The following is a 24,471-nucleotide window of genomic DNA, read 5'->3' as shown; positions in this document are numbered from 1 at the left end:
TGCTGAACTAGTTATTACTGTAACAGTACTGTTGTGAGATGTGTTTCGACTCCACTACAGTTTTGGAAAAAATGCGCTCTATATTGTAATGTTGTAGTTTGCAAAATGCACGTTAGACATTTTGATTCGGAAAGTATCGACCTTTGTAGCGTACCTGTTGTTTTCATGTATATTGCTTAGCTAAACTGCATCGCTCTATTGGGATAAAAATTATGCATGAAGGATTAACCACAGAAAAATATTTCGAACATTGAATATATTAGGCATATTGGAAGTTGCGCAAAAATTGTTATGCATTGAGAGAAAAGTCTGAATGAAAAGGTTTACAAACGTTAGATATAGAATAAGATATATTTTAACAACTTCTGTATAGTCTCGGGCATATAGCTCCCATAGACCGAATTATCAAAGAAATCATCTCATTTTTCTTCCCTCGAAGCGTGTCAATATGTAACCCTAGCAAAATAGAAATTTTGGTTTTCACCAGCCAATTTTCTACTAAAGAACATGAGATATCCCTCAATGTGAAACAACGCGAAAATCGCCATTCAGTGCTACTAATGGTTAACAAAGAAAAAAAAAACGTCCGAGCAAAGTTTTAACTTTTATACATGTCACAAAGCAGTTTCTCCATCGGTGTGTTGCCAATGGTGTGACTGAAGAAAATGGTTTCTATTCGACTCGAGGTGACAAGACGTAGTAACGGTAGCATCAGCAGTAGGCGGCCGAATCTGAAACAATATTTTTTAGAAAAAAATGTAATCAAAGAAATCCTGAAAATTCTACACAACACTCCAAATCATTATGGTTTTTTAACAGAATCGCAAGTCTCCACAATGAAGTGAAACCGCAAGAGGACAAATTTGCGGAACTACGTTATTTGCATTTGACGGCGGTTTCAATATCTATTTACCACAGAATTCTTGGTCAATTAATAAAGCGGCAATACTCATTCAAATGTGACAATACAACAAAAAACGATATACAGATTGCGTGTGTGTGGGTCTGTTTGTACTCGTGTGTGTGTGCGTATGAAGGTAAAAACTATAGTAATAAAAACAACAACAATAATAATAATAGATTGTACCTGACTGGCTGCGTGGGGCGGTGAACACGTGTGTGTTGCCCTAACATCCCTTGTGCCTGATCCTGAAGACTTTCTACCTGCTGAGGATCCTTGAGACCCTTGGTCTCTGAAATACCGACGCACAGGTGGATATTATCACATTAATAGTCGGTAAATACCATAACAAGTAGGCCTACTGGTAACTGTTTGCGACATTTAGTTATTTTGTCAATTTACACGCAGAGATGTCGAAATTGAATCGGAACTTATTTGGGATTTTTGCCACCTGAGCACTTGTTTGAAAATGACCTATTGGTTTTATATTCATACTTTTATTGGATAGTCTCTTTTTCTCCCCCTAAGTTATTTTTGAACGAAATTAAAATGTGTTGGTCTATATGTATTTTACAAATACTCGACTGTAGGGGACAATTTTGGAAATATGATTAATATACCTGGCCGAAACAAAATGATCGCTTTCAGGCAAGCAAACTCAGCTGGGTCTACTTGCACTGCCTTGAACCTTGCCACAATTTCTTGCAGGGTCCGTATATCAGCCAGAGCGGTGACGTTACACCGGCCATGGGCAGTCTGCGCGTGTTCAGTCGCGGAGAGTAGGGGTGACGACTCGAGAGGCATGGACCACTGTATAGCACACAATAGGAAAAGCTCTCCCCAGGTCTCTTCCAGCAGAATGACCTGAAATACAAGTACTCTATCAAAACATTTGCAAAATGATAATGAAAGATGTCGAATCAGAAGAAGTGGTAAAATAAATTTTAATACCATGGATGTTTATGGTACCTACTGTAGCCCGTAAGATTCTGCGCTAATTTTCTTGCTTAACGTTAAAACAATTGACAAAGAAACAAAGCTTTTGTGCACAAGCGTATCAAAAAACTTTTCGCACATTGATCAATACATTGTACTTGCCTCAACTAATTATCATGTATCAAATGGCTTATATTAAAATGTGATAAACAAGTCTTGCCTAAATATATTTGATGAAAGTTATCACAACAAAAATGCCAACAAAAGTGATTTGTTTATATGTTCGACGATGAAAAAATGACACCAAAAAGCATCAAAAACTACCTGATCGCGGAAAGGTAAATTTGCGAAAGATGGCAGGCTTTTTGACCACTTGACAGCCATGAAAAGTAGGCGCGCAGCGTGCTCGTACATGGTCTCCGACTCCGACGGCAGCGGACTACTCGGGTATCTACGGCTATCATCGGACTCTTGGCGTTCACTGTCTTTTGGGTCGCGTTTTTCTGGTTTTCTTGAATCTGATTCAATGTCTAAAAGATTATTTGAATTATGGCTATTGTAACAGCTTGACAGTAAAAGGTAAACAAAATTTTGATAACAGAATTTATCGAACATTTTCATATATCTGTGTTCTTTACCCCTATTTGTTGTAAAGAAAAAAGTTTACATAAGTATATCTAAGTACCGCTAAGTTATTGTTTTAATGATATACGATTTTTATGAGTTCACAACTGATTTGATGTATCGACGTAGTGGCATAACCTTATTATAGGCGTATGCCTCACACGGCTGCACGTGTTGCAAAATTAAGCGAAAGGTACTGTACATACGTTTGTCCTTTTCGGTCTTTCCTTTTGTATGGCCGTCTTCCACGGCAACAAGTCCAGGAAAATACGAGGCCTCTGTTGCTCTTAGGTGACTCCCGTAGAACGTTGGGTGGGTGGCGGACACAGCAGAGACACCTGGCGTGAGAGATTGCACCAGCTCGGAGTCCAGCATTTCTTGGCGGACCTGTGCTGTGCTGCGCGGCTGACGCTCGTTTTGAACCGCTAAAACAAATAGATATTTCATTGCTTGAATATTTTACCAAAATATAAATGTTGAATATCTTCCATTGAAAATGTAATTGAAGAGAGGGTAATCATTACGATAAGGTTATTTTTAGTGTGCATGTACATGTATACATGTAGGTGCTACGGAGATAAAACCATTTTTGTTATTTTTATCGTTCAAGATTATTGATAAGTTGTTTGACGATTGTGACCGACCAATATTGTGAGGAGATCATTTTTACATTTTCCACGTGGAAAAATGCATTGGGCAATGGGTGCGGGAAAACGTAAGTGGGAGAATTGACAATTCACACAGGAAGCGCCTTTATGATGTTGTTTTCATGGTCAAAAATCGCCCACACTGTGGATTTGACATTTCCCAGCAAAAAAAGCAAAATAAGAAAAAAGTAAAAAAAAAAAAAAAGAAAGATAGAAAGGAGGAAAAAATTAAACATGTTAAAAAAATAAAAAGATTAAAAAATGTCTGTTGACCTTGTTTGCACTGTGCTTGGTCGTAGTAGTTGGTAAAATACTAAGTCTCGTTACATTTGCATTAGTATACTTCGAAAATGTTCAGAAGATATGTCAGGGAAGATGTTTATTTCAGAATCAAAATCATGTTGTCAAAAAAAAAAAAAACAGTATTTAGTTTTTCACGCGACAGCTCCTATTTCAACTTTTATATTGAGCGGTCACTTTCTACCTAAGTTTCAAAAGATTTTTCTTTTTTTTTTTCTTTTAAAGTATAAAATTTGTACTTCTGCGTTTGATTTGATGGACAGTTACTTCCCTGTACAGTTGTGCAACAAATGGACTTATAAGATGCGAATTAACTGCTTTGTATCCAAAACCAGGTGGCAATTGAATCGAAAATGACATTTTGAAGAAATGAAACTTGATGCAAGCTACTCATTGCAGTGGCTGATCCTGTCAATCTTATGTCCCTTGGGTTGTCGGTCAACACAAAAGTAAGTCAATCTCCCTAGACTTGAAATAAAGACTAATATCATATATGCGTCAAGTATGACACCAGTGTTTGTATAGAAGTAAAGAATAAAAGCAAAAGTAATAAATACTAATCACTGACAAATAAGTATTTTTCCCCGTGAATTATGCATGTCTAGGGCTGTCGGCTTGATCATCGGAACGCGATTCACCCACGATCAATGGAATTAAAAGGAAATTGTACAAAAGAAAAATGAAATATCGGTTCCCTTAATTCAATAGGCCATGTCAGAATTGTATTTCCCTGTGCTGCTTAAGATCAATAACATCGCGAGATATTCAATTAAACGTATCTCTAACTTAATCTGTCAGGAGAGATGGCTTGTTGCAGCTGCCCCGAGACTAGATAAAGACATCACCGACGCATCACAACTTAATAGGCACGGAGAATGCAGATTAGAATCCGCTCTTGTTGAAATCCTGTTCTCAACCAATCAGAAGTGGGTTCGGCGTATTGTAAAAGAAGATTTGCGACTAGATCTTTTATTCAATCCATTATTACGTTTATTTAGTGTGTGCATTTATACACGTTAGTGTGTGCTGTGTATTAGTGGGTGCGGACAGCTATTTAATTTTTTACCCTCCGCTCTTCATTTTTTTTAGTATTACTTTAGTCCAAAATGTTATATTTGTTAAAAGCCAAAACTGCTTCCGGCTCAAGGGGTCTGCCAAAATTAATTGCCGTGAGAAAATACATGCGAATCCTTTCGAACGCACAATTATGTGATATAAATGATACTCTTTGTCAATCATCTATTAGTGAGACATTAAAAAATTAAATAGCGACGCGTAACTTACCATCTTTGTTCATGCCTTTGTGAAGACATTTTTTCAGACGACATGCTTGACACTGGTTTCTGTGTGCCTTGTCAACCGTGCATGCCCCCGTGCCGGCCTGACACCTAGGGGGAAAACATGAAAAATACCGTTACTTATTGCAGAAGTCTTTAAATGACACACAATGGAATATTACGGCCAATCAAAGGAAGGTGGATTGAAACGGCAATTTGTTATAATGAATGGATTTTACAAGGCAGAGGCAAGTGATGTTGTAAATTTTACCAAAAAGCAGCTAAAATTACAAATTTATGCGACATGTAGTCAATGTGTTTCATGTGTGGGAATGTAAGTTGTATCGAAACCATGACACTGAGCGTGATGTAGAGTTGGTAAAATTAAAAATAATTTCTTATTTGAAAAAATCAGACATTTTCGAAAGATTGAGCGTCATGCAACTGTTAGTAAAGCAGCTATGCGAACACAAATCAAATACGAAAATTAAGACAAGCACAAAATTAAGTAATTTGACCTGAACTGTAACGTTAACCGTTTTATTACTTAGAGAAGTCAAACGCGCCGTTGAGGGTGTGCTAAAACACAAGGAACACCGAGCGTAATCTGAAAAGTCGACTGTTCATTTTATATGTGGTAGACGCAGAAGATAAAAAACCTCGACCAATATTTCCCTTATAAACTTTGACTGACAGCAAGAAAAAAAGCAACCTTATTAATCCACTGATATGTGGTCGATATTGAGGCAGTAACCCGTTTAAACAGTACGATTTACAAATCCTCTTAAAAATCATGCTACACACTAAATCAAACAAGTCTTCTGAGTTTTGTCAAGACGTTGACAAAATTTTCTGCTGTCTGTATTTTTTGTGAAGTTTAGAGAGGGTTGTGAGTTAATCAGAGAGGTAAGATGTAAACTGGAGGCGTGCAAATTTAATATACACGTAGAATAGCTCTAAAGCGACTGAAATGAACAGAAAAAGCTACAAAAAGAAGAAAAACAAAGAAATTATGCTAATAACCGTTGTCCTGCAAAACACAAGGGGCTATAGCAATGCCATATCAATAATCGTACCAAAATTGTTGAGGGCATCAGATAGTCCCCCATCAAGCTTTTCTTTGAAATCTTACAATACGAGTCTTTGTAAATGAGTATTAATAAAAGAACATTCTGAAAAAAAAATGAAACTGCAAATTGAATTTTTATGAAAATATAGTACCTGTAAATCAACTTTCTGCGGACGCTTCTTTTAAAAAACCCGCTGCAGCCATTGCAAGCGAGGATGCCATAGTGTTTCCCGCTCGAGGTGTCCCCACATACTGCGCAACTCAAGTTTGGAGAACTCCGTTTGATTGGTCCAATTGAGTCAGGTGACTCAGATGATGAGTCCCGAGGGGGTGAAGGAACTGCAGACACCAGTGTTGGAGGGGGTGTACTGCTGCCAGACAGTTGGTCGTCTGTTTTGTTCGGAAGGACAGTCTCGTCCACTACAAAACCATGAAATGAACAATAATTTCTGCTCAACGGGAATCATGCAGGGTATCCTTAATATTGACGTGTATTTTTGTGCATTTCGTCATTTTTGTCCATGTCTCGATACAGCACATTAAATGAGTTGAAGTCAAACTTCCAAAAAAGATATGGACACGAATTAACAAACAAACAAACAAACAATAAATAAATAAATAAATAAATAAATAAATAAATAAATAAATAAATAAATAGATGAATGAATTAGTTAATGAATACATGGATGAATAAATGGATAAATAAATAAGTGAATAAAAATGATTATAAAAAACTAAAAATGGAAAGAAATAAAAGGCTCGTATTACGGTGGGAATATTTTCACTTACACAGAAACTTCTTTCTTTGTTTTTACTTGACAGTTTGTCAGCTCCTTATAGGAGTATTGTAAACACCTAAAACTTCACACGTTCGTTGATCTTGATATACTTCTCTTTTCTGATTTCATGTTTGCCACTAACGTCTAATTATTGGGAAAATTTCTCAATCATTGGTAAAACACTACCCTAAGTCAACAAATAAATGAAAAAACTACAATCACACTCCAATTATTTTGAACAGTTGAACGACATTAAAGTGAACATGTTTATAAAACAGGTATACGCCAAGAAGTTATTTATTTCCAAAACAAAAGATTCGACAAATGTATTAGGAGAGTTCAATCAAGAAATGGGCATCGACAACTCACTCCAATTAGAGTTCAATAGCTTTCGTTAATCAGGTTACCTTTAATATGATCGTTGAAAAATCACCATGCAAGGACATTGGTAATCGGATTTAGAAAGTCCATAAGACTACCTCGCCTGTTTTAAAACGCGATCAAGAAATGAGTTATGGCCCCAGAGCTCAAGAGATGAATTCGCGTTAAGAATAAATAAAACATAAAAACAGTTATAAATTCAATGACAGCTCCAATGAATGGTCGTTAAACCGGGATCCGTGATCGATCGGCTGTCAAAGCAAACCATCTGCTTTCATCTTTCGTAAACTAATACCTTTACTGGGAAGACCACAGAACCTTTTTCTCGGCTAATCTAATTGTGCGAATATTAGAACGAAATGGCCATGTAGACTAAGCAGCCTAACATATAGCAACATTTATGTTTGTCCTTCCCACTTGTTTCTCAATCTGGATATGCATCATCATTAGCACAAATGAGTGGCAGTTTAATTTTCTGGTTTCCAAGTTGCGGGGAACTGGCAGCTTTGCGGGATAAACGTAACTGTCGGAAATTGCAGCGGCTATAATCCACGTCAGAAATAATGACGGACACCCCTCGTCTACCTGACGTTAAGAAGGGATTAACTTCACGCATTTCGAATCTTGATCGACGCGTATCTTTAAGCTGATTGGTATGTTTTTCCGGGACGCGGGTTTAAGGGAACTCAAGCACATTACAGATCAACGTGTCTGCGAACCCCAAAGCAAACGCGATGCATTATTTTTCGGAAACCTCAACAAAATTTTCGGCTTGATAATTAAAATTAAAAAAAATTTAAAACCGTTTTTGTAGTAGAAGTAAGATCAGATAGTTAACGATTATATCAGTAGAAAGTTCTTTTGAAGCACTGAGCACTGTATTTAATTTTTCTGTATATTGTACTGTTACCTTCGTTTTTTGCATTAAAAGAAAAAATGATATTTTTCTCGAGTGCCATAACTTTTGTACGTAAGAATTTGTAATGAAATAAAGATAACTATATTCAAAAGAAATAATTATTATAAAATATTCTACAATACTTTTTTTTTAATGTTTAATTAAATCTTCAAATTAAGTGATGTATCCAACATATGTTACAACCAAAATATCAAACAAGGGTTTGAGAAAAGACGAAGATAAAACAATAAATACATGTATTTAAAATCCGTCGAAGCTCTCTTCTTTGTTGTATCACTTCTAATTATTGAAAAACGATTACTGTTGGTCTTTTTATGACGTAGTAGATAGATAGATAGATAGATAGATAGATAGATAGATAGAGCAAGATGGGTGGATGGATGGATAAATAGACACACATTAAAACATTTCAAAGCATGATGTATTTGAAAGACTGCAGATTCGTAATATACAGATATCTAATACACTACGCATTATTTTTGTTGTCGAATTAAACTAATCCTGCTTTTACCAATTATGCAATTAGATATACGGAGTTACAATGCCCAGGCTTTCCCAGCGTGAACTGCTATTGTTTCGCAGGAAACCCATCTCGTGACTGGAAAGCGTTATTGGAAAGGTTTTAAGCAATATCTCCAGCAGATTTGATCTAATTCTTGATCTTGTTCATTACGTGCTAATTGCTTTGCGCTTTCATCGGAAATCACATCGGACGCGGCAGACTGGTATTTAATTAAGAAATGTCCTCACTGATAGACATTTCATTATTAGAGTTCGAACTGTTTTTAAAAATACTAATCACGGCTTTCTGGATTATGGATTTGTTTCTTCTTGCTTGTTTTTACTGGCTTTAAGAAGGAATGAGAAACAGTTCAGCCGTGATAAAATTTTATTACGAAACGACGCAACTTACACTATTCTTCCTGATTTTTTGCTTTTATATGCTTGTAAAATTTCTTTTAAGGGACTTTTATCCACTGTGATTCCTTTCTAACACAATCAGTTGGAAAAAGGCAGGACGGTTTATTCCACATCTTTAATGTCAAATGTATACATTGGCTCTGTTTTTCGATTTTCGACTTTTTATCATTAATTTTGTCAGGATTGAAAATCGAGCTTTTCCATGGCAATGCTACGAACATGAAGTTGTCCATTTCTTATTTAGAAAATGTTTGGATGTCATTCCAGTCTTTTTTCTACAACTTACATTGATATCAAATTATTCAGATTGCGTTTTTGACTTTGAAATACATGAAGATCAAAGCATCTTGTCTTGCAAATTTACTAATAACATTTAGTGCGTATAAAATGCTTGAAATAAATATAGTAAAAAGGGTAAAATACCAATTCTTAGATTTCTAATATTTTATTCTTTCGCACATTCTAATCCTTGGTTTATTTGGATTTGTTATTTCGCTTAATTTTCCCGCGTTTTCCATCTTGCGTCATACAAAAAAAGGATTTTTTTAAAAAAGAGTACAGATTATGAAGTTCCCAATTTTTTATAGCACTCAGGTATATGAATGAAATATATATATATATAACAATAAAATAATAAATCAAAAAATGATAACGATTTTCTTCTCTGTTATGTCATACTTACGTAAAATCAAATTTGACATCAGTCAGAAAGAATGTTAATAACATTTAAATCGAATTCTCTTTCTAAACTAAAAGAAAACTGCACGGCAACGCACTAAATTTGACCGTATCCACTTACTGTCCATTTTGTGATTACTCTTCAATTCAACTTCTTCCATTTCATCAGTAGTCACCAATATCACTCTAGGAAAGTGTATGCCTTCTCCCGCAAGATTTGCCTGCAAGCCCACGTAAGACCACGTTGTGCCGATCTTGTGGATGATTTTACTTCTGAAATTGATCAGGCGGTGCTTGTTCTTTTCAGTAATTGATTCGCAATTATTTATTCCATCAACAAAAGGGTCGCTAGAGAAATCAATTGACGCTCACGAATTTGTTTCCGTCTAATCTCAGATAGATAGGATTAAACACCAGGCGACTGGTCTCGATCACAGAGATTTTTCCGGGGAGGAAAGATGATGACAAGAGCGACTGAGTTGTCAACTTCCTTTTCTTTTGTCGTTATGGTTTTCTGCATTGTTTAATCAAGACGGCATTTTTGTACGTCAATAAATGATAGGATAGGAGGGGCAAAATTTTCTTGCGCAACTTTTATATGAGGATACGCATGCATGGTTGTGTATATGTAACCCTAGAGAACACTGGCTTAGAAAAATTGACATAAGATGCACCATCTCGGTTCGCAGTGCAATCATACCCGATAAAATAAAAAGAACAACATTTTGGGGGTGCATATTTGTGTCCACAAGCTTTGCATATTTGAATCCAAATTCTAAAACAGTCGCAGGGAATTGCTATTTTATATAAATGCATAAAATACAACCCAGCAATTCTCTAAACACTCGGACAACAAGAAATGGTAACTGTTTTCAAAAGGTATGCCTTGAATATCAAAAAGTATTGAAAAGATTTTATTATTGTGAAATCATGCCAACCTTTGAATACTTGATCACATAGTACTGGATGCATGGTGTAGGCGTCACTGATTGCCAATGTCAATTCTCCGGCCCAAAAGAGTGACTGATAGGAATTTTTGCCTGATTACAACAATTAATGAAGAATTGACAATGCAAAGATTTAACCGTAGATTCTCAAAGAATAATCAGGAATTTAAACAATAAATATATGTACTCTGTTTTGTTTATATCTAAAATACGATATGATTTACATACATGTATTTAACAATCAATAAATATTAATATTATTGTCAACACCATTATTATTATTCATTATTTTTACTTGCAAATAAACTATCACTCTGGACGTTTGCCTTAACTGCTCCATAGTATATGTGTGCGGCGTTGTCACGGTTGTAATCCATACATCACCGTTGTCAGGCACATTGTTAAGCTGATGTATCTACAACGATTCAAGCTCACCTGCTCTCTAACGGCAGAAGAATAAGAGGAGGTAGCACACAAAGTTGAAGTCGAATAGTGCGATCGGTACCTGTGATAATTAACACCCAGATTCAACAGAACATCTCGAAATAAAAAAGCAAAAACAAAAAGGTTTTTGTTACAAGGGCAGTCTCAAAGCAAGGGACTGGACAATAATATGAAACATAAGAACGCATTTGTCACGCCAAAAGTAGTCGAGATTTTGTTTGTTGTCATCATTCCATCTCAAGCAAATTCCAAGTGTAAATAGTTTTGTAAACTGTTGAGTTAAAAGAAAAGAAAAAAATGTGGATCGAGAAATAAGATATATGTCTGCCTACGAAATCCCTTTCAGAGGGTAACATACGCCCGACCGACTCGACTGAGCCAATTTGTACAACGAAATGATCTTTCGCGCACTGCCAACATGGGCAACATTATTGAATGCGTTATTGAGGAAATCCTATCGTCTTCCCTCAAATATTTCAGCGAACAGTTTCTGTCGCATTGCATGACTATAGTAGGCTAGCAATCAGAAGACGGCGAATTTCACATCTAATTCCAAAACATCAATGCACCAGAATAAATACCCCTTTCATGGGAGCAAGTGTCGAGGGAAATGAACTGCGTACTTCGAAAGGGAACTTTTAATGCCTGCCGCAAAGACGCTGCTTAGCTCTTATAAAGAATCAAAAGCCTCGCAAGGACTGTCTTAATTGAGTTCGAAAACATCGGGCGGGTCGAAAGTATGTCTGCTCTATGAACACCATTATAGCAAGTATAGAAAAGTGTACTTCGGAGCAGTTTGCTTTGAAAGAAGGGTGGATTTTAACGCGATTCATCTTGCAGACAGCTTATTCCCAAGAACTCAGTTAAAACAGTGTGAAAGAGTCCAGAACCATTGGCTATGGACTTTGCTAACTATTGGGCAATATGACGTTGGTCATCCAAAACAATATACAGTGAATGGCATCAACCTGCTCATCATTGTGTTAGGTGTTTGGGCGAACTGACTGAATGCCATCTTCTGTACCCCTCTTTAAAACTGCAGCCCACTTCTTCACTGTTGCAGGAAGAAGATCAGGGTCATCATCAAGTTATTGTACCAAGTCCATATTGTTTATCTTAAGAGTCATACATTTTACTCAGGCCTCTGTTTTGGCCCCCTTTAAAGTTATATGACCTTACTTGCACCGAAATTAAGACAAAAATCTGTATTTCATTTTTTAAAGTTTTGAAAGAAAAGATGGTGTATTCAATTAAATTCTGACACTTGTGTTTAATTAAAAAAGGTCAAAAAAGGTGAAAATGTATTTTTGTTACAAAAAGAGTTTAACCACTTTATTCTGACAATATCAAGTAAAATCCCTCAGTCTGTTGAATCCATGCCTAGTATATTTCATAGTTTTAAAATTTGTGTGTACGAGTCAAAATTCTGAAATATATATATATATATATATATATATATATATATATATATATATATATATATATATATATATATATATATATATATATATTTTTTTTTTTTTTTTTTTTTTGAAGAGCTTTCCGCCATTTGCTTATTTGATCACTCTTAATTTGATGACTTAATATTATGACAGTAATTGGCATGTTTAATCTATTTATTTATTTATTTGTTTGTTTGTTTGCTTGTTTGTTTGTTTTTAATTCGTGGATTAAGACGAGAGAAACCTTGTTTACAGATTACAGGTCCTCAATTTTCTTTTCAGTAAGAATGAAACATAATTTATTAATGATCATTATTAAGAGTAAAAGATTTGAGTGCAATGCATGATCTTAAAGATTGCTCTAGGGTTGCCACTGACATGTTCATAATTCTTATTAATTTATCTAAATTTTCATCTCGGCCCGCAGTTGACCAAAAGAAAGGCTTGTCATTTAAATTTGCTCTGCAATCTCTCCCCTGCGTACTTGGCAGCAAACAAATATTGAAGAATACCTCCAAATGTAGGATTTATGCTGTTCGAACATTTAGATTTGTGATAGGACAGAGAGTATTCTTTTTTAAAATCTAAGCTAAACATGTTGTATTTTCAAACTGTTAAATTGATGATAAGTAGGACATTTTTGGACATTTTATCTTGCTTATCAATCCGATTTTTCTTTTTAAAACTGCTACAGGTTGATTCATCTTCTCTCGTCTTTCATTTATACTTCGTGTAATACGGAATTTCAATAAACCACAAATGTTATGATGTGATCGTAGAGGATAGGGAAGAACCACATGCCGCACATCAACAGATAATAAGTGAGACAGTGATGCAATAATATCCGTTAAGCAGGCGGATGTGTTGGCATGAAATCCTTGATGTGCTAGTTGCGCTACAATTCAATACAATAAATTTTATTTCATGTTGGGTATAAATTTGAAAAGAAACATTAGCTTTGCAGCTATTTACCGACTGGGTTAGGACAAATATTTCTACAAATAATGCAATATTTACACACGAAGTCTAGTAAGATAGTACATGGTAAATCTTTCTAAAAAATATATACAAATACACATGAAGTCTACTAAGATAGTAAACGAAAAATCTTTCTATGAAAAATATACAAAATGCTAGACCTAGTTAATTGTGAAAAACAGACAATTCTACATGCAATGCTCACTAATATTAATGCATAAAAATGAAAACATGTTGTATTATTATACAGTTTCACGAAGTGCATATAGGTAACACAAGCTACATTTGAATTGATGCTTTGCTTTCATTCGTCTGAAAGATCATTCCATATTTTTTGGTCCAAGATATGACAAGGGTTATTTGCCATATGTTATTGTGTTAAATCTGGGGATATTTAGAGTCTTTTCCCCTCTAAGGTTTTAATTTGTTATTCTTTCCTGGAAAAGGTCGGAGATGTGCATGTAGGAAGGTACAAGCCCATTTATAGTTTTGTTAACCTCAAGTACAAGCATGCATAGCCTGTTCTAGTGCAGTGTTAAGACGTACCATACAACTCATCATAACTGCTTGTGTGGTTGTCATAGACAAATCTTAGACTCCTTTCCTACATCTTTTCTATTTTTTTTTTTCATATTTCCCTCACCACAAAAGTGCCATAATAACGGACAATAATTGAAGTTTAATGATGTAAAATGCCTGAATATGACAAGCCGACTTGGAACATATAGATAAGCTGAAAGCCTTCTCAGGGTGTTTAATTGACATGCTGTTTTAGAACATAATTCTGAGATGTGTTTGTTAAAAGTCAGTCATGAGTCAAAGTAAACTCCAAGGAGGTTGACCCAAGGTTCTGGTTTTACCAATTTTCCGTGGAAAGATAATTGCTCAATTACAGATCGTCGACTTAGTACAAGATTTTGATGTTTTTTTAGTAAAATTTTAAAGGAAAATTCGATTGGCGGGAAAAGCCCAGATGGGCCACCTTTAATGTACTCTTTAATGTAAAATGAAATGATGGGATATATATTGCCCATTATGACAAATCATTATTTCCACTGCTTCATATGTAATAGAAAATTTCATTCTGTCCATTGCCTTTATTATGTAGCAATTATTACTTACGTATAGGGTCTGTGTAGGCCAATAAACAAAGATCACCTTGAACGCATTTTTTTAATCGGGAAGGAGACAATTTAGTAGGTTTGCCAACTCAATGCATTCATGTATTTGAATTAATTTATTTAATGAATACCCATCGTTTTCAGATGTTATTCGATATTAACATGTCTGAATAAAAAATTTTCTAAACACTGTGAGATTTATAATGGCGACACATCTGGTTCAGATAAAAATGTCCACAAGCATTCACACGCACCCGATTAAACTTAATGCATCCCAATTATTTTATTTAATTTTTCAAATCGATAAGTCAAAAGGCATTAAGTATCACGTTCGCAATGTGCTTATCAAAGCCCTTACGCGGAATCGTATCAATCATTTGACCTATTTCTTGACGCACAAAGAAATTCAAGTACACGGTAAATAGGTGAGCGAAACCACGTGAACAGAAAGATATCAAGATATACATAAGGCCTATATATATTCATCAGGAAAATCCAAGGCTTTCGATCAGTTATGATTTGAACATAGGATCGGATACGCAGTGAGCAAGGAGATTGTACTTGTTACAGTGGCGAGTTGCGTAGCTAGACAGTGAGGTTGCTGTGTACATGGTAAGCATAAACATATATGTTAGCATCGATCGCTCATAACGTTCACGTGCCCTAGGTCTTGTTTGTAACTTTATTCAAGCCTGATTTCTTGTCCTTTCTCTAGGTCGAGCACAAGGACAATGGCCGATCAACTGAAACTCAGTTTGCTTATGAAATACCTGCTGCCGTTACCTATTGTGGAAAATGACTATATACGTAACCAGGAAAGTTTAAGACGAATCATCTGTCAGCAAGAGGGGGAGTTTTTTCTGCAGTGTGAGCGGCCTGTTGGCAGCAGCGTGGACGGTCTGGGGGTTCCTCCGCACGTATATATGCCGCCTAGAGGCGAACCGGAAGGAATAATTTCAGATATTGACACCATGATCGTTCATCGTAATCTGTATTTAAGCAAAGATGAGACAGAGATGTGCCAAATTTTTACTGTAGAACCAACGACAAACCCAATATATGTTCACCTCCGTGAGACGGAGGACTATGCAAGACTTTCCAAAATGGACGGACAAGAGTCTTCCGGGACCAGTTACATCGAAACTGTTTCCATGACAAAACCTGTGCAAAAGCATCAGTATTCGCACAGGCAAAACGTTCAGGAGCGACTCAAAAACAGAATGACATTTGTTGAAACAGAGGTGCTCCAAGGCCCGTCAGCTGCGGTCTACTTTCAAACCCCCAACTCCGATCTGAACGTAGATTTTGATTGCGTGCCGGCCTACTTCCACGAAGAGTGGCCCGCAAGAGAGTGGGAAATTCGGACCCGGCCGTTTGGCTGGCCGAGTGAAAAACTAATAACCACATGCGTGTCTAAGGGCTGCTTCCTCGTTCCTACCGGGCCAGGAGGGAGGCAGGGCCTTGAATGGAGATATTCCTTCACGGCACAGGAGCGGCTTCTAGCACAATCCATGTCAGCAGTGCAGAGAAAGACGTATATCATGTTTAAACTGATTTATCGTTATTTCATACGCAGGGAATTCCCCACCTCTGCCGTGAGTTCATATCACTTGAAGAACTTGCTTTTTTGGCGCAGTGAGAAATTACCTCCTAAACAGTGGACCCAGAACAACATGCCTAGCAACGTCGTCATGCTCCTTAATGATTTGTTGCAATGTGCAGTAAGCTGCTATTTGCCGCATTATTTTTTACCGAATGGCAACTTGTTTGAACGTGTTCCCAGGAAAACACTCCGTCAGTTTGCGAAATCGGTTGTTACTGCACTGAAAAATTTGGGATTCGTTTTAGAAATACTTTACAGACACCTTGACTTTAAAGATCTCAATGAATTTATAAGCCCATTTGAAGCGACAGAAAATTTGTTGACCATCAGCCCTGAACCTACATTGCATGAAGTTCGCTACCATTGGTTGAATGTTTTTGCCTCTGAGTACATTTTACTAATTGCAATCAATCTCAGTCGTCTCAAAATATGCGAGACCGCACGCATGTTGTTTGGACATCCGGCCACGTCTGGGCGACAGTTCGAGATCTCGTACCGTACAGCAATTAATTATCTGACAGACTGCCTGTTGATGGTCTTCAATGACATTGCTCGTTCGGTTGACAGCTCTGATGCCATGGTCGGATATCTTGCAGAAAGGAGAGTTCACACAGGCGCCGCGGCGTGGATTATATCTTATCACTGCTACAGAAGAGACCTCTCCATAGCGCCCCTGTCTCTTTTTGATTTATTTTTCAATGCACTGGGGGAAGCTATAGGGTTCTCGAATGATGCCCGCACACAGGAGTGGAAACAACGCGTGGATGCTTGGCTTGCCAATCCATCTCTCCTGCCTGAAATGTGCTCTTTGAAAAGCTTGTACTATGAGGAATTTAAAACTGCGGATTTTTCTTTTTCTAGACTCTTTGATGTTTTAGAAGAATATGAATACGACCAAGAAAAGCGCAGGGAGGTGCCGGCAGACATTAAAGCCGCTAAAGCCGAAACTAATCTCCGCCAGAAACGCCAAGACGACGATGACGACGACGATGTCGACATCAACGATTTACTGCAAAATTGGAGCATTTTTGATGATGATGATGATGACGACGACGACGATGACATTTTGGACACGGTGAGCAGGTCAAGGCGGTCACTGGGCGACGAAGATGGTGATGACGACAGCGAGGATACCGATACTTTCCGTGAACGTCTAATGAGATCCATATTATACGATGATGATGACGATGAGGACGATGATGATGACGACGTTGACGACGATATTTAGAAGTAAAGAACATTTCAGTTTTTAAAAAAAGGAAACTTACCCATCTTGGACTTGTTTATCATTGCCACATAAAAACTGTAATATTTGATAGGAACGTTTGTAATTTTTTCAATGAGAAAAATAAAGTCTGTGCAGTTTGTGCAGTAAAGACATTAATTGTTGGTTTACTGTGTGGTACTACACTAAGCATAGCATCGCATATGGCGTGAAGATTTTCTGGCAGAATTATGCAAATAGCTGCTATTTGAATAAATTGTTTAAATTAAGTCATATTTAAACCAAAAGCAATACATAAACAGCATTTCAAGGACGACACTATTTAAAAACATTAAATACAAATTATTTTCCAGTTCTGTGGTCCCTGCACAAAGGAATTAAAAATATGAAGATTTAAAATATTAGTTACAAGCTATTTTCCAACACTGTGGTTCCCGACAAGCAGTCGTTCTGCTATCACCGTAATTGAAGTGGAAAGGAGAGTAGGCATATTTCTACTACACAGAATGAACCTAAAATAGACACAGAATAGTTTGGTTTTTCAGAAGCGTCGTTCTGCACTTTAAGTAACTATGACACTAACCAGTACATGTAGTTTCTTCAAAAAACAGCCTTGATAAGCAGGCGTTGTGCTGTCACCGTTAATGAAGTGGAAAGGAGAGTAGGCATATTTCTACTACACAGAATGAACAAATAGACACGGATAGCTTGATTTTTTAGTTAAGATGTCAATCTGCACTTTCAGTTACAATTATACTAACTAGTAAATGTAGTTTCGTCGAAGAACAGCCTTTAATACTGACATTATTAGTCCTAAATTGTAAATAACTTTGAATTTAGCCCTTGTTTGAATTGTTTTAAACATTTATTACCGTTATTGTTGACTTTGATGAGAATATTTTGAAATGGTGAGTTTCATTAAATGTATGTGTGCGCTTGTTTGTGTGTAATATTCTATCAGATTGAAAAACTTAGACTATATAAGGTTGTATGTCGCAGACACACTTTTGCACAAATATGGTGAATTGTTGATAAAAGGACCTGCTATACTCCCTTCAAAGTAAGGACATGTTTGTGCTCATACACGTAAATAAGATATGTTAAACTATTATTGATCTGATTAATTTTGAATATGCGATACTTCGTTTCGTGACAGCAATGCTGCAAGACAATGTGATTCTTTTAAAATTTTATGAACTTAAAATCTATTTTCATGTTTCATCCGCCTTTCGTTTTGTCTGTTTCTAAAAATGCTATTTGGTTTGTTTTTATATCGCCTAATTTTGCCCCAATTTTACATACAGAAACTGCACGTGTCTGTGTATAGGCTTCTGATCACAGTCCGTGGCGTTGCTGTCGCCGTCCGAAATATTAGTCCGTATAATTACCAAAAACTGCATTTGTGTTTTACTGTGGACATTGTTTGGATGCTTAGCTTGGATGCTTTCGATATTTGATTTGATCGAGTTATTTTTACAAAAGTTATTGATTTATTTTTGCCTCTATTTTTTAAACTTCAAATTTGAGTTACTTTGTGTGTTAATAATGCAGACTTCATTTGAAAATCGCCATGTTCGGATTATAATTTTTTTTACCAAAGTTATTGATATTTTTTGTTGTTAGGATCCTCATACATGCATTTATCAGCTTTGCTGTCTGTTTATTTAATGTCATTATTTATTTATTTATTTTTTGAGAGGGAAGTGGGGAGGTTAGCGTTTATCTGTTCGTGGGAGCGAAGTCCACTTATAGACTGACTGTCTGACCGACTGGAAAAAACTGGTTTCAAGCGGTTTGCTCTAGTTTTAAAAGACTCCGATTCCGAGTTGTACGTCTTAGTCAACATACATACATAGCACGGGTCTATGACGTAACAAGAAGAGGAAGTGGGTCGGTCATATGCACAGGTAGGCAAAGGTCACTTTTGATCGCAACGTTGGAATATTAAAATATATCTTTAATGCAGGAACAGTTCCCACATTTTGAGGGCCGGCGTCTTTGGTCTATTTGTCATTAACGTTAAAAAAGGCCCTAATGCCTTGCACTGTCAGCGCCAAGGTCATAAAGCGCAAAGTCTGGAAGCGATATGAGACAAAGCATCCCCTGTAAGCAAGCATGTTTGGGGAGGGGGAGGGGGGGGGGCTTCTACACCATGCTTTGAATTTTGATTCTTAATGCACTTAAAAGTGCATACTGGTTAATCTTAAGAAATCCGGCATATTAGATGAAGTAAGCTCGTAACCTGAGCTCTATCTGTGATTCGGTGGGTGGTTGGATAATTAGGTCATATATGTTTACAATATAACACAGGTGTTTGGCTTGTGCTTTGGTCTAGCGTAGCAATGAAAGGAGATGAAAGTGGGGCGTATATATTATACGGAATCGTTATTAAGTGTTCATTTGTAAGGTTCGATTTTATATTCACCAATCGAAAAGAAGTAATTAAGCAACAAATGCCGGGGGGGGGGGGGGATTTCCAAACAGCTTATTTCCGCTGCCTACGTTTTTAAGTCCTAAGTGCCTTATCTACCCTCCACCAGTCCAATTTATATTCAGTTATACCTTACCTGTCTTAGTGAAATATTACCTATGAACTTAAGATATTATTTAGTCTCATGAGACAGTTGGCACGAGAGGCGCGCGACATCTTAGGGGGCTTGGGACATACTTATAGGGGCGCCACCACGCCATACAGTGTCACTACCATGCAGTGTGCTTTGAACTGAATGTCAATGCGCATAAGCACCCTTGAGAACTTTTGGGAGTTCAACACCCTTGGGATGGATTGACTAGATAAAAAATAATGTGACATGATGTGAATTTTATGAAATCTTTTGATACTTTTTATTTGGGAAAGTAGATCAAAGAGATATCAGTCAGCTGGTTTCATCAACAGAATTAAGCTTCGGGATGGTAATATTGTTTTCTCGATGGAATATTGCTGACAACTTTGTTTTTTACTTTAATACTGTGAATAACAAATATCATGAGATGTTATTCTTTTAACAGGTAAGATAAAAGTTATATTCTCAACGAAATCTCCCTGTTATCAGACGTCTGATCACCAGTGTTCTTCAGATTTTGAACCACGAGTTTTTCCCCATGGAATCACGGAATTGTAAGATTTATAATCTTATGGGACCTAAGGATGCCCCAGCCCCTTAATTTCGTCCCAAGATAAATATTAAGAGATTTTTCAAAACTCTGGCTCATGTCTGATTTTAATTAAAATAACATCTTTTATATGTGATTTCCTTGTTTTCAGATATCTAACACAGTGAAACCAAATGATGCAATTGTATACGGTATTTGTGGTTGCCTGCCTTTTCTTTACCGTCACTGGACTAGAACACACTGAAACGGAGGCATCTTGCGAGGATGACTCTTCAGCGGAAGAGCTACCAGATTCGACGTGCAAAGGAAACACCGTGGCGGAGAAAGATAAGATAAAGGAAGCCACGGCGCGTAGCGGTATTGAAAAATACCTCGTAAACTGTTCGTCAGACCCGCGTTTAACCTACACGGTAGACGTGGGCAACTTTCAGGACATGGACACGCCGGACACCGATGAGATAGTCAAAGAACTAACCGAAGGACTTGGATACTTTGTTCTGCGGCAGGTTTTCTCGAAAGAAGACATAGCGCATGCAAGAGAGGTAATCCACTATTTGATAAAAAATGAAGGCAAGCGCGCTACTCACTTCCACGGGAGCGAAGACTCGACCCAGGAACTGCAGGCCAGAACGTGGAATCTGCTCAACAAAGGAAAAATATTCGAGAAAATGACCCAGCACCCGAAGGTAGTTTCCATCTTATACCCCATTCTAGGAGATGACATGCAGCTCGGGAGTATCGCAGCAAACACGTTGTTTCCAGGAGCCTCGGGACAGGAACCCCATATAGATTACCCCTATTGGGACTACTTTGAAAGAAAACACTGGCCTGTGCCACCAAAGGTTCCAGAAGTGCCTTTCCACATGAACATGCAGGCAACTGTCCTGTTGGATGATTTCACGGCAGAAAATGGGGCAACTGGCGTAGTTCCCGGATCCCAAGTCCGGTGCGTGTATCCCGACAGCAAGGAATTCTACGAGAAATACGTGCAAGTGATCGGTAAAGCTGGCGACGTGGTATTATTTCCAGGTTTGATTCAACACGCTGCCATGCCTAATAAAAGTAAAGCTTCCCGTTCAGCGATCCTCCTGCAGTACCTGCCCAAATATATTCGCCCGATGGAGGATATAAAACGTTCGGTTCATCCAGACATTCTAAAGCGTGCCTCTCCTTGCCTTCGTCGGCTGTTGACTATGGACTACCCTTACCCAGCTCTGCTGGACGAGGCAGAGCCTGGTAATTCGGAGGGCTCCAAATCCGATTTCTCCTGGAAAACATATGATACTACCACTTAGTATTGTGCTTGGTGCGAAATTTGAACTTTGAAATTGAGAAATGCTGTAGTTGTGCATCAGATGCAATGGCGCTTTTCAATGAAATCCGTAACGTTTTACATCAGTGTTTTGTATATGTCAGGAATTATTATTTAGGGTAAAACATATTGCATCACGGTGTGTTGTGTTTGCGTGTGCGTACGTGTGTATGTTTGATGCTTTTTATTTTTTCTTTAATTTTAATTGGCAGATATTAAGTGTATGTATACATAAAGAATGAATGTTTTGGCATGCTGATTTCTTAAGTTACACGTTTCGCAGAAGTAGTATTAAATATAATAAATGACCTTGCATCATTTTTAGAGCATAACTTTATCGACATTTAATATTACTGTTATGCCTACAATATATCATTGCTTTTATTGCCTCAAAAACTAATGATCAATACGCGCAAATAAAGTAAAATCTGGTCTAGTCGAGCAATTGAAATAGTCACATATTTTGAAGGGTGGAACATCGAATTCTGAACTCTCAATCCTTTCAATTAAAATTACAAATTAGCTCTCCTACGTAAACCCTTCTCCGCTGATTTCTTAATGAGAAGTTGTTTTACCTAATATTACAACCTGAAATGAGCGCGGACCGAAAACAGACAAGTATGAGTTACAGAGGACACTGAAAACTCGCCTCTCTACGCAGAGAAATGTTGATAGTAGAGAATTGAGTTGCATGGACCACACAGATAGGCTTAGGCCTAACCAATGCAAACTCCAAAAGTTCAACTTAATCTTATATTATAATCTTATTTAGCATTCAAACATGCCAATCAAAGCAAGAAATAACATTTTGCTATTCATATAGACTAGTCCTGCACTAGTTTATATGTAGGCCTATTAACCGATTACAGTGACGTCATATTTGCTCCGTAACACTCGTCCAGCGGCCATTCTGGAGGGAAAGAACGACGTAAATATAGGTGAACCAAATAAAATGAAATAATCTTCATATCGTGATCAAGTACACCAAAAGGAAAATAGTATATACATGTGAAAACTTCAGCTGATCAGCGTGATCGACCCATATAAACTCAAGACAGTCCAAAGACGTGAAATCCTGACCTACCCCTGTATCCCAACATCGTGGAATGTTGTCAGAAGCTAGTTCAGTTATCTTGTACTTCATTTTTCTTGTTCATTGGGTAATAAAAGTTATAGCTTTAGAGAGTTTACTGTGTAATCATAAGTTCAACCTTTCATAGAAGCAACTTTGTACATAAAGGATAGATATAAGGAGAAATTTGAGCTGACTATCGGGATCAACCCTTACGGACTCAAAGAAGAGAGTATGCAGGGTTGTGACAAGAAATATTGCTGTCAGATATGATTTAACTGTACATCATGAAGCTGTCAGAAATAATATCAGCATTCTTGTGCTTCATTTTGGTTCATTAGGAAGTATTTGTAACATGACTGTTGTTTGTTAGTTCAATATTTTACCATGAATTCAACCATTCACAGTAGCAACATTGTTAGCATTTTATTATTAGTCCAGACCTTCACAGAAGCAATGTATTTTTCAAACCTATGACATTCAATGTAACATAACAACAAGTCAGTTCATGAATTGATCTTTATTTGATTGAAAATATAGGAAAATGCACATTTTGTATGGATAAAAGTAAACATGAAATGCAAAACATTGTTGCACAATTCAATGACAGATTATCAGGGTCCCTTTCCTTTTGGTTGATAACACTGACATGAAAAATATTTCCATACTTTTAATGATGCAATGCAACGTGTACATGAGCATATTAAGTCGAATCAAGCCACCATAATTTGAGAAACCTGTTTAGTATATTTTTAATTTATGTCTAGAGAAATGCTTGATTGAAGACTCACAATTGATATGTGCTGTGTGGGTATGTACATATTAGGCCTTAGATGGTGTTACTAAGCAGTTTGTAATTTTATTTAGGAGAATTCCACAACTGGTGGTCACAATTTAAAAATGCACAACAGTGACAACCTACATGTACAACAGCCATCTGTTTCTGCATATCAGACCATCTGTGGGAGGTGCACCATACAAAATTTTATATTTCTTGCAAACTTTTCCATTTAGCCTTTAAACATATGAGAAAGAAAAAAGTGTTTTCATTTCTTCTTGTGCTTCGGCTCACAATTCTAAATAAATAGAAAACCTGTCCTTGTTGTATGCAAGCTATCAGGATAACAACTTTAAAACAACAAATGAACAATGAAATAAATAAACAAATCCAATTAAATAACTCCTGTCATGCACTGAATTTCACTCTCCTGATGTTCAGATCCTGTCTCCTCAGCTGGTCACAAAGATATAAGAATATTTTTTCGCTGCTTCTACCTTGTGTGCCATCTAGCTGTCTTTTGTACCTGTCACTTTTTTTTTTTTTTTTTTTTTTTTTTTTTTTTTTTTTTTTGATAACCAAGATTTATTTGCACCCAATCATTCAGTGTGGCTTGGTGGGAAAATCTCAGATCAATTTCCTAAATGTAAATTAACAAAAAAATGTAACAATAGTTATTTTTATTCATATTGTAACTTGCATCATAATACAGTAGGAAAACACAGAATTCAACATTTTTCAAATTCATTTCATAAGTTCATTCAATTAAATGGTACCTGAGCTAGAATATATACTTACAAAACAGATTTACTCTTAACACTACACTAAATATAAAATCAAGCCACTAACTTCCAAATACACATGACACAGGTAATTGATTTAATTGGCCCAGCTGAGCTGTGTACATTGTACTGTAGCCTTGACACTAATTGACAATAATGCTAACCAGGTATTAAAGAGGTAGATGACAGCAGATAAAATCCAAAGAGCACCATAACTGATA

At 36.8% G+C, this 24,471-nt stretch overlaps 3 protein-coding genes across 4 annotated transcripts; 2 read left to right on the top strand and 1 right to left on the bottom strand.

Moving 5' to 3' along the window:
• Positions 1-86: 86 nt before the first annotated feature.
• On the bottom strand, positions 87-9,760 carry LOC106164959 (photoreceptor-specific nuclear receptor-like). Its single transcript, XM_013543016.2, has 8 exons — positions 9,554-9,760; positions 5,907-6,174; positions 4,693-4,796; positions 2,668-2,886; positions 2,162-2,367; positions 1,522-1,765; positions 1,088-1,193; positions 87-731 (listed from the first exon to the last, which is right to left on the bottom strand). Exons 1-8 carry the CDS (start codon positions 9,591-9,593, stop codon positions 599-601), a joined length of 1,320 nt encoding a protein of 439 aa, XP_013398470.2. The 5' UTR covers positions 9,594-9,760; the 3' UTR covers positions 87-598.
• A 5,018-nt stretch (positions 9,761-14,778) lies between these two features.
• Positions 14,779-17,347, top strand: LOC106164963 (uncharacterized). Its single transcript, XM_013543022.2, has 2 exons — positions 14,779-14,976; positions 15,080-17,347. Exon 2 carries the CDS (start codon positions 15,096-15,098, stop codon positions 17,193-17,195), a length of 2,100 nt encoding a protein of 699 aa, XP_013398476.2. The 5' UTR covers positions 14,779-14,976; positions 15,080-15,095; the 3' UTR covers positions 17,196-17,347.
• A 1,590-nt stretch (positions 17,348-18,937) lies between these two features.
• Positions 18,938-21,959, top strand: LOC106164960 (uncharacterized). Of its 2 annotated transcripts, XM_086999849.1 has the most exons (3): positions 18,980-19,099; positions 20,202-20,310; positions 20,458-21,959. In XM_086999849.1, exon 3 carries the CDS (start codon positions 20,480-20,482, stop codon positions 21,599-21,601), a length of 1,122 nt encoding a protein of 373 aa, XP_086855975.1. In that variant the 5' UTR covers positions 18,980-19,099; positions 20,202-20,310; positions 20,458-20,479; the 3' UTR covers positions 21,602-21,959. The 2 variants fall into 2 exon arrangements, with proteins under 2 accessions (XP_086855974.1, XP_086855975.1); XM_086999848.1 differs by lacking the exon at positions 20,202-20,310 and having other exon boundaries at positions 18,938-19,099.
• The last annotated feature ends 2,512 nt before the right edge of the window (positions 21,960-24,471 follow it).

This window comes from Lingula anatina, chromosome 1 (genome assembly GCF_051362555.1).
Source record: "Lingula anatina isolate TDL-2025a chromosome 1, LinAna3.0, whole genome shotgun sequence".
NCBI lineage: Eukaryota > Metazoa > Brachiopoda > Lingulata > Lingulida > Lingulidae > Lingula > Lingula anatina.
This window is presented reverse-complemented; position numbering and strand designations above follow the sequence as displayed.

Excerpts from the sequence above, each read along its gene's own strand:
- LOC106164959 (XM_013543016.2), bottom strand. The coding sequence starts at position 9,593 with ATGGAAGAAGTTGAATTGAAGAGTAATCACAAAATGGACA. Across the intron at positions 2,368-2,667 it reads AAAGACCGAAAAGGACAAAC|ACATTGAATCAGATTCAAGA; the intron begins GTATGTACAGTA and ends ATAATCTTTTAG. Across the intron at positions 732-1,087 it reads CGCCCCACGCAGCCAGTCAG|ATTCGGCCGCCTACTGCTGA; the intron begins GTACAATCTATT and ends ATATTGTTTCAG.
- LOC106164963 (XM_013543022.2), top strand. The coding sequence starts at position 15,096 with ATGGCCGATCAACTGAAACTCAGTTTGCTTATGAAATACCTGCTGCCG.
- LOC106164960 (XM_086999848.1), top strand. The coding sequence starts at position 20,480 with ATGATGCAATTGTATACGGTATTTGTGGTTGCCTGCCTTTTCTTTACC.